This window comes from Lipotes vexillifer, unplaced genomic scaffold, assembly GCF_000442215.2.
Source record: "Lipotes vexillifer unplaced genomic scaffold, Lipotes_vexillifer_v1.1 scaffold1008, whole genome shotgun sequence".
NCBI lineage: Eukaryota > Metazoa > Chordata > Mammalia > Artiodactyla > Lipotidae > Lipotes > Lipotes vexillifer.
In genome coordinates, this window is record NW_006772616.1 from 314,456 (window position 1) to 329,814 (window position 15,359).

The 15,359-nt window shown below is 42.7% G+C and overlaps 1 protein-coding gene across 2 annotated transcripts in view; it reads right to left on the reverse strand.

Moving 5' to 3' along the window:
* Nucleotides 1-15,359, reverse strand: part of EOGT (EGF domain specific O-linked N-acetylglucosamine transferase) — a 29,789-nt gene that overhangs the window by 4,683 nt on the left and 9,747 nt on the right. The window contains exons 7-13 of one of the 2 annotated variants that reach the window (XM_007447640.1): nt 12,870-12,973; nt 8,123-8,215; nt 7,703-7,774; nt 7,453-7,539; nt 6,868-6,936; nt 4,249-4,310; nt 1,608-1,727 (exon numbers count right to left, since the gene is read on the reverse strand). In XM_007447640.1, coding sequence (XP_007447702.1) covers nt 1,608-1,727; nt 4,249-4,310; nt 6,868-6,936; nt 7,453-7,539; nt 7,703-7,774; nt 8,123-8,215; nt 12,870-12,973 — 607 coding nt within the window. The remainder of the gene's footprint in view (nt 1-1,607; nt 1,728-4,248; nt 4,311-6,867; nt 6,937-7,452; nt 7,540-7,702; nt 7,775-8,122; nt 8,216-12,869; nt 12,974-15,359) is intronic. The other variant, XM_007447641.1, reaches the window with a different exon arrangement.

Sequence of the window (15,359 nt, forward strand, 5' to 3'; positions counted from 1 at the left end):
AAAAAAAAAAAAAAAGAAAAAGAAAAAAAGAAATGCCAAGTCAAGTCATTTTTAAAATGTGACCATAAAATCAAAATATTCAGATGCAAGGAGGGGAAATCAGGTAACAGTAATCACTACTGGTATCCAGAGTAGAATTATTAAAGGAGAGAAGTCCATGTCTCCATAACCAACCACTGAGTTAAAGGAACACCCTGGGAAAATTACTTTCCCCTTGAGGCCTCAGTCTCCCTGTGTATGGAATCAGTGAGCACTAGGCAAAGTGGTGGGCTTGTGTTTTGGAGCTGAGCTCTTCATCAGGCATACAGGTACTCAAACTCTCTATCTCTCTTTTTCTTTTTTTTTTTTCTTTTTTTTTCTTTGCGTTATGCGGGCCTCTCACTGTTGTGGCCTCTCCCATTTGCGGAGCACAGGCTCCGGACGCACAGGCCCAGCGGCCATGGCTCACGGGCCCAGCCGCTCCGCGGCATGCGGGATCCTCCCGAAACGGGGCACGAACCCGCGTCTCCTGCATCGGCAGGCGGACTCTCAAGCACTGCGCCACCAGGGAAGCCCCTATCTCTCTTTTTCTTAATTGTGGTAGAAAACACATGACATAAAATTTACCATCTTAACCATTTATAAGTGTACAGTTCAGGGGTAAGTATACCTTATTGTTATGTGACCAATCTCCAGAATGCTTTCATTTTGCAAAAGTGAAACTCTGTCCCCATTAAACACTAAGTCCCCGTTCACCTCTCCCCCCAGTTCCTGGCAACCACTCTTCTACTTTCTGTCTCTATGAATCTGACTACTCTATGTACCTCATATCAGTGAAATCATATGGTATTTGTGCTTTTGAGAGTAACTTATTTCACTTACCATAATGTCCTCAAGGTTCATCCCTGTCATATAGCATGAGATAGGATTTCTTTATTTTTTTAAGCTGAATAATATTCTACTGGATGTGTGTGTATCACATTTTGTTTATCCATTCAACAGTCAATGGACAACTGAGTTGCCTCCACCTCTTGGCTAATGGAAAAACGCGGCTATGAACATAGGTGGGCAACACACAGGTTCTCTTTTTTTTTTTTTTTTTTTTTTTTGTTCTCACTGTTGTGGCCTCTCCTGCCGCGGAGCACAGGCTCCGGACGCGCAGGCTCAGCAGCCATGGTTCACGGGCCCAGCCGCTTCGCGGCGTGTGGGATCTTCCCGGACCGGGGCACGAACCCGTGTCCCCTGCATCGGCAGGCGGACTCTCAACCACTGCGCCAGCAGGGAAGCCCCAGGTTCTCTTTTAACACAATATTTACACTGATTGCAGGGAGATGCTTTCAGTTTGACAGGAACACAGAAATTCACGCAGAGGAAGGAAACCATAGATTCACATCTCCCGAATCCTGCTGAGATGGGGAAGGAAAGAGATATTTGCTTGCTAAGGGCAATGGCAGGCTGTAGACTTCACATTTTTAGTTTTAGGTCTTTTTTTCTTTTTAGATGCCTACATGATGTGACTTCTTTGTAATGACTAAATATTAAGCCTTTTGATGCTCTGAATGAAAGCCTCAGCTGGCAGAAAAAGCATTATCAGCTGCCTCAATGTAAAACTGTCCCCAAACACTTACAGTTCAAACACAGCAGCCCAGTCTGGAAGGAAAAGTAAATGGGTAAGACCAGCTCCATGCATTCCAATAAATATGTCCGTGTTATGCGTGATCCTTAGCTGATCTAAAAACCCAAGTTCCCTGTGAGCATAAAGAATAACAAAAGAAAAAAGGAGAGGAGAGGGAAAGTATTAAATTGCGTGGAGCTCATGATTCATGGCAACAGCGTTCATACAAGTATCTTTCCCAATTTAAAGCACATTCTGCCATGATATTTTTTTGCCAATTTCAAATCTACTCCAGAAATTAACAACTGAATTACTTAATAACATTTTCTCTAAGTTAAGTTCACTTTTTTTTAAGCTTACATTTTCTTATTTTAGAAGAAAACTTTTATACCTGTCTTAAATGGAAAACCAGTAACTCATGACACGAACAAAACTGTAAAAATAGATATAATGGAACTAAAAAGCATTATTCCAATCTAGGTAGATAACAGTGCAAGGCAGAGCTCTGAGCCTGAGGCTTGCTCCCTCTTTATGAAAAATGAAATTAGCAAGCATTAAAGTGATGTTATGATATATTCGTACCAAAATGAAAACTATTTCCTTAAAATCATATAGGAATTTTTACAAAATAAAATAAATTCTTCCTTGTGTGATTTGAGTCATTCGATTACCATCTGGGTACTCCTAAGATTGTCTTGGATGCCATGAGGGCATTTTCCTGTCTTTGTGGGTTTATGAGGGATAAATCCACAATTTTATGCACCTTGGGACTGTAAAAGTAGTCTTTGAATTCAAGACACTAAAAGATGTGCAAACTCTGAACCGAAAGTCATTGAGTCTGGGAAGAAATGCTGGACAGAGGCTAACACTCTGAATAAACATAATGGAATCCGATCTCCCAGTCCCACCCACTCAAAGTGAAGAAAAATAAATAGGTCCGCTTGCATCTAAGAAGGGAAAGCAAATTTCCTCTTAATCAGCTTCACCTCTTTAAAGAGCTTCCTCTCCCAGCAGAACAGAAACCCCACACTCCGCACAAGGGAAGGGAGACAAAGCCACCAAGTGTGTCTCACACGAGGTACACGTGCCTCAGTTTCCCCAGCAATGCCAACCGATACCGAGGCAAGGAGGGGCATTTGTCCGGGGGAATATATCCGTGGAGTTATTATTTCTGGGAAAGGCCCAAAGGTCAGGACTCACAAACCTCGATGCCGTTAGGTTACTACTGTGTCCCTCAGATTGGCGAGGTCTGAATTTACTGTCACTCTTCCTTCATCGGGGAAACCCCTACGTATTCTTCAAAGCCAGTCAGCGACAGAGCCTCAGAGGTGCACCCCCCGCCCCCAGTTCTTTCATCCTGACCCCAGGCCCTCTTCTACCTCAGGTGGCAACGAGGGGGGGGGGTCACCGTGGCGAGGTGTCACCCGTCCAATAGGAATAGCTTTGCCAACCTCACAAGACTCTCAGAAGAGGGAGATGAGACAGAGCTAGGGAAGCATAAGTCTCAATAAATGACAGCTGTTCTTGCAACTGCTAGTTATTCATATTCAGTGTCTGAGGTCCTCAAGACAAGAGCCATGCTTCCTCCATAACTGCATTCCTACTGCCAATTCCTGGTGACCGGCCCATGGTAGGTACCTGATAAAGATGTGTTGTATAAATGAACAAATGTATAATGAATGAGGTGCAAAGCTCCCACACTTACCAATAAGTTTAAACCTAGCTGTGTCAGGCACCCTATGCTGGTATATGTATACTTTTTTTTATACATAGAAAAAAACTGTTTGGAAAACAAGACTACGATTGTGGGTGGGCAAAGGAGGGAGTGAAAAGTTTTCACTTTCCTTTGGAACTTTTCTATACTGCTTGACCTTTTCTACCAGGAACATGTATTATTTTTACAGTATTATTGTTTTCATGTCAGCACGGGTTACCTAGACAGTAAATGATAGGCAGATTCTGTCTTTCCAAGCTGTTTACTTGTATCAGAATTTTAAAAGAAATGTAATATTTTAAAAGATTTTTAGAAGCCTCATATTATTTGATGAACCTCAAATTATTCCCTTAATTATTCCCATAGAGTAGGTCAGAAGTTGAAACCCAGCAGCTAGCAGGCAAATGAAGCCTACAACCTTTTTTTTTTTTTTTTGCGGTACGCAGGCCTCTCACCGCTGTGGCCTCTCCCGTCGTGGAGCACAGGCTCCGGACGCGCAGGCTCAGCGGCCATGGCTCACGGGCCCAGCCGCTCCGCTGCATGTGGGATCTTCCCGGACCGGGGCATGAACCCGCGTCCCCTGCATCGGCAGGCGGACTCTCAACCACTGCACCACCAGGGAAGCCCTACAACATTTTTTTTTAAATTCGGAATTAGTTACCGACTTTTAGAAATTCAGAAATTTCAAATGAAAATCAGGATTCATCACTTCTCTTTAAAAAAGGGATGGCGCGGCAACATCAGGCCCCTCACAGCTGAAGAGCTTCCAACCCCTACGGCCGGGGTCCTCACCTGCCCATTTCATTCACCGATGGCGTCCGCTTGTCCCTTCCAGGTCTACATGCGCCAACAACTCCCGTTCGCAAAGCCCTTCCGCTCCCCCATTAACTCATCAAAGCCAAAGACGACAGTGTCTGCCCAAGAGTGGGTTATTACTTACTTATACTTATAATCGACAATCTGGACCTCAAATGTAGATACCGTTTTCAGTGCATTTACAAGCTGGGAAAATAAGAGAAACCTTTAGAATTTCTTTTCCTTCCTTCTCTTCTGTTTTACTTACCTTGGAGTCTCCAAATTTTTATTTTTCATACAAAATATTTTTCAAGCGTTAAATATCCTTCAGGTCTATTGTGTTTAACCCTTAACTGAGTTCAAGTGCAGGCTCCACGCCTGCATTTTAGGGAGGATACGCTACCTCCCTAAAATTGCACTGCTCTGAGTTGCTATGAGGCCGCGGGGTGACAACTCATAAGAGCAAAGGGCTTGACATAGACGCACATGAGGTGTTAGCTATTGTTATTCCAATAGTTAGTCCCTCAACTTTCAACATATATTCGTTGGGTACCTACTTTGCTCCAGAATTTTCTTCCTACCCATTATCTCATTTCAGACAAACCCCTAGTGCTTTGGAAACTCATCCACCGAAAATACTAAATTCCGGGCAGAAATAATATTTTCAACATCTCTACGCAGGAAAACTATACTTTTAGCGAAGAGAAAACAACTAAGTACGATTAATCGATCATCGAATGCATCGTCATGGTTCTCTATGTCCCCCACAATTCTAATCTTGAAGCAGGGCAGGATTGCATGAACCATCATTTAATGAGAGCATCTGGGTTTTGCTATCTATTCACGAGTCAAGGAAAAGAGAAAGGTGCTTTCTTCTCTGCCTGGGAGCTGCCTCTCCAAGAGACGCCAGTCCTGGGAGAAAAGCAGCCAGTTGGGCGCTCTTTGGCTTGGTATTGGAGCTGAATTACCAAATCCCACCTTTGGGCAAGAGCATCCGGGCGATCTGCGGAGCTGGATCTGAAAACGTCGATGGCTGCAGCGCAGCACCCACTGATGCTACCCTTCCACTGGACTTCTTTCCTGCCCCTTCCCGATGGACTGGGAGGCAAAGTGGGTCGGTCTCCTCCAAGATCAAATTGTGTTAGGGCCGTGGAGCGCTCTGCTGAAGACGCAGGCTCAGACCCTGACGAACCTGGCTCACCCCTCATTACTCTGCTCATTAGCTGGGTGACCTTGGGCATGTTTTTTAACCTATAAGCCTCAGTGTCCTTGTCCAGAATAGAGAATAATAATAAAATACCTATATCTTCGGTTTGCTGGGAAAGTTGCCGTACAGGTATGGGGAGCACATAGCAATATACTTGGTACATAATTGCAGCCAATACCCGTTACCTCTATCAATACATACTATTGATCTGCCTGCTAATGAGGCTTCTCACCTGTCTACCCCAACACTGCATTACATGATACTTTTACTTCCAGGTGTTTAAAACACACATACGTACACTGTTCATTTCTTTCATCCACACGGCTCACAATCAATGCCTCGTTACACCATATGTTCATGTCCTCCATAATCCATATGCATCTCGAGAAGAGATGCTAATTACATAATTTGGATCAGCCTGTTAGGCATCCAAATTAATTTGTGTGAAACATTTTACCCATCAAAACCTGCCCCCAATTTCCCTCCCATCTCAAGTCCACTGAACTGCTTAAGCTAAAAGCCCAGGAGTTCACGCTTGATTCTCACTACCTCTCCTGGCCGTACCTGTGGCTATAACTGTACATTCCCACAACAAGTATCATAGGCTTTATCTCCAAGATATATCCTGAAACCACTTATTTTGTCATCCCTACTGTCACCCCCTTCATCTAAACTCTTATCGGGGCAATGGCTCTTAATCAATCTCCCTACTCCTACTCTTGCAGCCAGAGTCATTTACAAATAAGTAAGTCAGCTGCATCTCTCTCTCTGTGTCTTCATTTTTATTTGCTGCTGTGACAAATTACTACAAACTTATCATCTTAAAACAACACAATTTATCCTCTTATGGTTCTGTAGGACAGAAGTCCTACACAATGAGATAGAAGCCTCACTGGGATGAAATCAAGGTGTAGGCAGAGCTGCACCCCTTCTGGAGTCTCTAGGGGAGAATCCTTGCCTTTTCCAGCTTCTAGAGGCCATCCACATTCGAGTAAACCTTACTATTGCAAGGACATCGTCCAGTCATGCTGTTGTAGGGAGGCTTCCATGGTGATCTCCTTGAGATTAAGTATAATTTATGAATTGATGTTGTTGAAATGAGTCAGGGAGGCTAAGAGGTGAACAATTTCTAAGACACCCATGAAAAGGATGGAGACTTTTCCAACTTAATCTGCTGCTGGATGCCACAGTCCTGCCACAGTCCATCAGCCATCTCCCCAAAGATACTCTCCCATTGTTTTGCTGCTAGTTTGCCCAGAGACAAAAAATTTGGCAATCCATGGCAGCAGAGGCGGGACTCAAGCAGTTTTGTCTCTGTTTCCACACTGAGGTGGTGTAATGAACGTCTACAGTAAGGCAAAGCTCATTCAGCAATGGATGGTTTGATGACTTGCAATAGAAATCCAATAAATAAAATGGGCACAGCCATCAGACTTTGCTAAAAGCTAATAATTTCAAATCAAAGCATTTAGTATGATGTGAAAAAAATAAAGCACATCAGTCACAGGAAGTGAAATTCAATATGACGCTATAAAAAAATGCATCCCCAAAACTAACCTCATTTTGGTTGAGTATTTTCCGGTACTCTGTGCTCCGTGCGAGAATGGTGACTCGAATTTTTCCGTCCTGTGGAAAAGGCAAAATAATGCTGTGTATGCCGGGACAGATAAATCAACAACTGAACTTAAAATGTGATTTTCACCGAGAGATGAAACTCAATAAGGACACCTTTATGAAACTTTTTTTTTTTTAGCCTGATTTCTTCACAGTTCTCTCAGGGGATAAAAATGCATCCACTTTAGCCACAGAAGGCAAAACCCGTTCATTACACTACTTGTTTTTGGTTGGTTGGGTGGATTTGAGGGCAGAGCTTATGTGGGCTGGGTAGGAGTTTGAGGAAGGATGGAGAGATACAGGGAAAAGAAAAGGAAAAGAAAAAGAGAAAAAAACACATTCTTCCACTATCTCTTAGTTTACCGAAATTTCCTCGGTTGTTGACATCTGATTTCAAATCACTCCAGGTCAGAAAACAACCCAGAAAACATTGTCTGCTGATGATCTCCTTTTTCTGCAAAGCTGGTATTGATTTTTATTCGGGGTGAAAAGTCAAGACCACCTCAGAACCCATAATGTAGTCATTACCTTGGGACCCTCTTGTGTGATGTTCAGTCTGTGTAGTACATGCTGAGAAAATGCCTGGAATAATCCGGTATTTTGACAGCCAGATATCTAAAATAAAAAAATATTTCCTATTACAATGAATAATATCTGCATTACTATTTAAGATGTTCTCAAGTTGTAAGTGTAAGTCTAAGTTATATGTAAGTATATGTAAAATCCATCAAGAATAAATTCTCTGAATGGGAATGTTAACCACAGATGACATGCTTACCAGCGGGGTATTATAGAACAGCCCGTATCTCATCCGGGGGAGTAAGGAAAAAATAGCTTCTTTAAAACATACCTAAGAATGAAGATATTTTAAAAGGTAAGAGAACACAGTTTGCACCCTTCACACCAAAACAGCACTAATAATTACAGAAAATAATTTAATTAATCTCTATTTTGCATCAAAATATTTTGCATAGCCAATTGTTTCACTCAAGTGAAATTCATATTCCTGAAAAAGCTATGAACAAAAGGTTTTAAAAGCTACATGGTTAATAACCATGATGATTCTAGTTATTACAAAAGAAACTGAGTTAGAAATCAATGGTAATAGCTCATAGAAACTCAGATTAAATATTTATTTGATGAGTGAGTCATCTGTAATGACAGTTATTTACAGACATTTCAGTAAAGTTTTCAGTACCCTTTTGGAATCATAAGTTTTCAAATGTATAACATCATAATCAGTAAATGCTTTCCATGTATCGGAGAACAGGTCACCATATCCGTAGGAGCTCTGAAAATGGAAACAAAATAAGTTAGGGAATTTGGCTAAACTTGGCTTTTCAAAAATGTGAGAAAATACCTGAATTAGCTTCTTAGTATTAAGAACCAGTAATCCGAAATAAGCTCATAAAATCCATAGGAAAAAAAAATGGATTTTCATCTTGGGCCTGAGCAAGTCCCTAATCTGATGTAATATCATCAGAAATAATCACCACAATTATAATCTTAGCTTTCCATCCTAGCCTTTTTTCTTCTCATGTCCTTAAAATTGCAGTCATTGTGGGGGGTTTTCCCCCGTGAATTTTCTATCCAAATCACAGATACACACAACACATATGTACACCACCTTCTGTACACACTGTGATATGCTCAGGGAGCAAAACCCATCAGAGCAGACAGAATACACTTCTGGAAAGAAATCTGAGAGCAAGAAAATGCTTTGAAAGTTTTAACATTAAAAACATAATGGGGGCTTCCCTGGTGGCGCAGTGGTTGAGAATCTGCCTGCCAATGCAGAGGACACGGGTTCGTGCCCTGGTCTGGGAAGATCCCACATGCTGCGGAGCGACTAGGCCCGTGAGCCACAACTACTGAGCCTGCGCGTCTGGAGCCTGTGCTCCGCAACAAGAGAGGCCGCGATACTGAGAGGCGCGCGCACCGTGATGAAGAGCAGCCCCCGCTTGCCGCAACTAGAGAAAGCCCTCGCACAGAAACGAAGACCCAACACAGCCAGAAATAAATTAATTAATTAATAGAAAAAAAACAAAAAAAACTGATTAGACCCTTTGTAAGTTTATTAAAAAAGAAACATAATGAATGTAACTCTAGGAAATGATGTCCCTATTGATTAATGAATAAAATAATTCCCCATTGACATTAATGAGTAATAATAATAACTTTTAAAATTTATTTATTTATTTATTGGCTGCGTTGGGTTTTCGTTGCTGCACGTGGGCTTTCTCTAGTTGTGGCGAGCAGGGGCTACTCTTCGTTGCGGTGTGCGGGCTTCTCATTGCGGTGGCTTCTCTTGTTGCGGATCACGGGCTCTAGGCACGCGGGCTTCAGTAGTTGTGGCACATGGGCTCAGTAGTTGTGGCTCACGGGCTCTAGAGCGTAGGCTCAGTAGTTGTGGCACAGGGGCTTTGTAGTTCCACCGCATGTGGGATCTTCCCAGACCAGGACTCGAACCCGTGTCCCCTGCGTTGGGAGGCGGATTCTTAACCACTGTGCCACCAGAGAAGTCCCAATAATAATAACATTAATAGTATCCTGCATACTTCCTACATCTCAGGCACTGTTCTAAGAACTTGACATTATTAACACATTAAACCACCCCACTAACTTAATGAGCGAGGGAATACCATTATCCCCATTTTACAAATGAGGAAACTGAGACAAAGTTTAAGTAATCTGCCTCAACTGTAGAACTGCTGCGTTTACAGGGCTGGGATTAAATCCAGTCTCTTTGGTTCCAGACTCCATGCTTGTAACCTCTACATGGCAGTTGCCTTTCGATGAGAACCAGTTTTTTCTGGCACATTTACCAAATGCATTTCATTTTTGAAAAGTAGAAATTAATTACGTGCTCCATCAGCTGAAGGAAGGAGGTCCATTTATTTCGAAGTGGTAGAACTTAGATGGAAAAATTCAGCCAAAAGAAGTTAAGAAATACGTATTGTACGGTTACATGCAAGGTCTACAGTTGGTTATACATGGCGTTCATTATGTTCATGTCTTTTTATCTTTACAGCACTCTTTTTTTTCAGATTTTGAAAATTTTATGTTGCACATATTAGAGTTATTTCAAAGTTATTGAGAACTGTTAGATGTGGTGATAAAAAATAAAAATTCTTTCCTTCGATGTTTCTCCAGTGCTGTTCTAATAAAGGCCCTTCTCAACACCATCAAAAGTTGAATATCCCAGTTTTGGTTCAATAATAAATAAAGGACAATTAAAAGAAGTGATTCTAGACAGTTTCCTGAGAAAAAAATACTTGGGATAAAATAAGATACCTTTGAAAGGAAAATTTAATAATAAAATAAAGTAATGCTGACTGGTCCCTTTTCAGAGAAATCATGTAGTATATTCAGTCATAACCACCTCTAGAAGCTTCCTCTCTAGAAGTCCCTGAAGTTCAAATTATCTGCCACAGGGGAAGGAGGGGTTTTCCAGTCTTATGATGAAGAATATCTGGATGTTCTTAAAGATGACATAAAATTCCCTGTTGTGTATATCTCAAACTTGAACAACCTATGACTTAGAAATTCCAGTTATAGGAATCTGCCCTGCAGAAACGCTAGGATGACTATGTAAAGACATACGTATATGAAAAGGATGTTCAGGACAGCATTTCCGTAAAGAGCAAAGAACTGGAAACAAATTAAATGTGATCAGCACTACTGCCACACAACACCTCACCACCATCCCCCTCCAAGCTACAGGATTCTGTGGGCCTCAGTTCTGGAACAACCTGGCCCTCACCTGTCCTGAGACCCTGACTGAGCAACGAGCAAAGCCCTCTCTGACCAAGAAAACAGGTTTAAAATGGACGCACAGAGAGGGGCAGAGGAGGGAGGTCACACTAGGCAGGCCAACCTGCTCGGCTAAATGCATCCTGCATGTCCAGGGCAGTCGAAGTCAGGCTGCACTAACATCACACACCCAGTAAACTGAGCAACCAGGGAGCCCTGCGGTGGCCATGCGGTCTCTTCACTCCACCCAGCAGGCACCAAGAAGGGGGAGTTCGTAGAAGCTGGCTCAGTTTAACTCAATCCACTAGAGGAAGCCACAGAAGAGCATGCAACAAGATACAAGGAAGCTTCTGGAAAACTTTCCATCAACTTAACAAGTTCTGCAGGGAAGTACAGGGAGGCGATAAAGCACTGTGGCTGCAGGGCACAGGTCTGGGGGCAGACTGCCTGGACGGGCACCCTTGTCTCAACCCCTGGCTGACTGTTTCATCCTAGAGACACGGCCTGCCACTCAAAGCATCAGCTTCCTCATCTGTAAAATAAAGGGACAAAAACCCTAGTCCACGGAGGGTTGTGCGCATTAAATGAGAGCTGCCAATAGCTGGTAACGTGGCCTGAAAGCCACAATTTTACTCAAAAAGAGGAAAGGAAAGGAACTTCTGATCCGTTTGCTCCCTGAAACATTGCCCAGAAATGGAAGTGAGGTGGCAGCAAAACTGGAACACAAGAGGGAAACGGAAATCCGTACAAAGGAGACTAAAAGGGAGCATTAGCATGCCAGGAATATCAGAACCCGTTCCCATCAATCAGACATGAAGTCAGACTACTACCGGCCTAGGGAGCCATGGTCATGAAAACCTCTCCACACAGCTCCGCTACCAGCCTCCTAGCAGCAAAACAAGCATTAGCAAAACCAGTTGCCCTTCTGCACAAGAACCTGACGTTCAGTTAATGCTCTAGCTCCACTCTCTGGAAACAAGACACTACGTCTCCCCTATGCTCTAGGTAGCACTGTTTATAATTTTAAAAGACACCCGATGCGTACATTGCATATGGACTGGGGAAGAATACAAGGACTCCTGTAACTGGTTGTGTCTCTCAGGATCCTGGGGGGTTGGCCAGCGCAGCTGCTCCAGAAGATATTGGCCCCCATGGGATCTATACCTGCCCCAGGTGGATCCCGTTTCCATGCATCTGAACTGTGCTATGCGGGCTGCTAGGACTCCCCGGAAGCAATGCCTGATGCTGCCCTGCCAGCAAGCCATGGTTCGTTCCCCTGCACTAGCCTTCCAAACAGACTCAGGACAAGAAGGGGGCCTAGAAGCGCCCTGGGTGTTGGAAGGTCTGGCTGACCCTGAGATGAGTTCTCCATGGGTGTTCTCACTGCCCAGGTTAGGCAGCCCTTTTCGTGTACACTATACACCACGTGTTCTCCTGCCCACTGTCGCTGTCATGGTTCACATTCAGAGGCCATGTGCTGTGGACCAGGCATTGTGACTGTTCGCACACGGTATGCTTCATCCTCAAAATGACACTGTAATAATCCCATTTCACAGGTGAGAGCACTGGGGCAACTCCCCGGGGTTACCTGGGACGGTGGAGGGGCCAGCTATGGGGAAAAGCAGGGGAAAGGCAGGCAAAGAAAGAGAGGAAGGAAGAAAAGACTGCACTAAAAACAAATAAGCCCAGAGCAGGTGGGATTCAACACGTGTATTTATGTGCAGATACACACGGCACAGCCTGGCATAAAGCAGGAAATAACAAGGAAGCTGCAATGAAGCAAAACGGATGGTAATTATAAGAGGCCAAACTGTAAACAGAGGCAAGCTCTCCTCTCATGGGTCATGTGGGGAGTCACGGAGGTTAAGTGAATGACAGTCTTTTATGCCCAACTCAGAGGAAACTTGAGCTCCACCTGCCCAAAGGGGGAAAGAAGTCTTCCACAACCTCATTCTAAAATTCCAGGAATAAAGGTATATGCACACACCTGTATCTGCCCACATATTATACCTACATGTAAATTCAGCCACACAGAGGCGTTCACACACAACTACACACGCATGGATGTGTGTCTGTACATGAGTATATGTAAATGTGTGTGTCTTAGAAAATTCCACTACACAAGATCAGAGTCACACAGGTATTAAGCAAGGCAAAGACAGCGCTGAAGCAGGGAGCCTCTTTTTACTCACTGTGTCCCACATCACAACGTGCACATCTGTGCTGAAGGAATTATTAATGTGCTGAGTAATATAAAGATTGATGAAATCACAGAAGTGGTGATACATGTTAACACCTAGGATTGGAAAAAAGAAATCCATGTTAATTAACTCCAAGGAACAAATGATGACAAAATTTTTATTCTACCCCATCTACTTATAGTGTGATAGACTTGTAGCTGAAACCAGTGGGGGGCAAATTAAGAGTTTTTCCAAACCTAAAATGATCAGTACACAGGTAGTTCTCAGTTGACAGACTGACTGTTCAAAAATGCACTTTCAAATTGGAAATTAGGAATAAAGTTTCCCATATACACTAAGAAACAAATGATCATTACATTCCCAGAAAAAATAACAGAAGCCTATTTAACTCAATATGGGGTAGAACTATAGAACCGTGAAGACTAATCACTATGTTTATGATCATTTATTGTTTTTAAATCAATTGACACCTGGTCATCATGGAAGTATTGACAATGATGGCACTATTAACATTTTGGTATTTTTCATTCCTGTCTCTTTTTCTCCTATTTAATCACTACTTATATTGCTTCTTGGGAAAACATTAACCAACTATCATTGAAAAGAGCTGAATGTCTCATGTCCTAATTAAAAGAGCATAAACTCTGGAGTCAGAAGAACTGAGTCGAATTATGAGCAAGTACTCAAGCAAGTTTGTAAATTCCAAAGCGTGAGCTTTCCTAGCAGAAATAGGAAATCAATATACTTAGGTGCCAGCCTTTAGGTAATGTACCTAAAGTACCCAGCCCAGCGTCTGGCACAAAGTGAAAACTTAGTGAAGACCAGCTGGATCCTGCTGGGTCAGAGGAAAGGGGAGGGCAGTGATGCTATTTTTAAGTTCCTAAGTCCAGCATTCATAAGAAACTGAATATTTTCTCAATCTCTCTCTCTCTCTTTCTCTTTCTCAGTCTCTCTCCCTCTCTCTCTGTCTTCTGCCCTCTCTCTCTCCCCTTTCTCTTTCTCTCTCCACTTAGGTATGGAGGACCCAGTATTCAACCTGGAAATGTACAAATCTAAATGGGATAAAATTCTAAGAACTAACATTTAAAATATGCACTTTAAAGAAGGGAAAATGTTGATTAAAAGAAAAACAGTGACTCTCAAAAGCAGAAATCATAAAATATTCTGACTTTATTCCTACAGCAAATAATAACGTTGTGTGCCAGAAAATAAGAGTAAAAGGGACTCCATTTATGCAAGTCAGGTCATTATGCTATACACCTTTAACATATAAAGTGCTGGATGTCAATTATATCTCAACAGAGACAAGAAAAAAGAAAATAATACTCCGTTCTTTTTAGACTGGTATCTTAGATGAATGTTTAGAGGGACTTTTCTCTTTCACCCAGAAAAATCTTGCCAAAGAGCATATTTTCAAATAAATAAGAAAAAGAAAGTTCTACGGCAACCCATCCCCTTTTCCCAGGTTAGCAGACAGCACACGTTAGCTGTCTCATGAATCGTTCAGAAAGTTTATAACATTTATTGAGGGATGCTGAATGCACAAAATAGCACTTGGTACCAGGAGGATTTATAAAAGAGGGAGAAAACACAGGCTCTGTCCTCAAGAAATGGGCCCCAAATGAGTTTTGTTCTGTGGAATACTCATTCTCTCAAGGTAAGAGTTAATATGAAAAGGAACACTGGATGACAGCATAAGGTAGAAGAAAAAGGCAGAGTTATGAGTATAGGAAAGAAATGACACATGTATACCCTGGCTTATTGTTCCTACTTTACATCCTTATTGCATAAGTAGCTACATAAATTTAACTGTTTCGCACATGTTCAACCCTTTTTCAGGCAGATCAGTGTTTTCTTTGCCCCGTTTTAATCTGCATATTTTAAAAATGAGTCAGGACCTTGAACACAGCAGTTTTACCTGCTCTCATTTCCAAAACCTAAACTTGTCTGATTTCTGAAGCTCATACTTTGTAATATATCACTTAGGACTTCAGAAGGCAGAGCACATTAAAAATATGATGAATACATTAGAGGAATTCTGAAATATTTGTGGCAGGCGGCTCTCTATATTCCACCTTGAGCCCAGCATCTCATGAATTTGGATGCGGTGCGGCATAGAAACCTCCATCTCCTGTAAATGAGAGCAATAACAGAGTACGATTTGTGCTGCTCCCCTCCAGGGCAATGAGTCCACAAAGCAAAAGCTGTGTTTACATCTGGAGAATTAGAAGCTATAATCTTAAGTAGGAAAATAATTTTAACTTTTTTTTTCGAGCATATATGGCAGGGCTTCCCCGGTGGCACAGTGGTTGAGAGTCCACCTGCTGATGCAGGGGACGCGGGTTCGTGCCCCGGTCCGGGAAGATCCCACATGCCGCGGAGAGGCTGGGCCCGTGAGCCATGGCCGCTGAGCCTGCGCGTCCGGAGCCTGTGCTCTGCAACGGGAGAGGCCACAACAGTGAGAGGCCTGCATACCGCAAA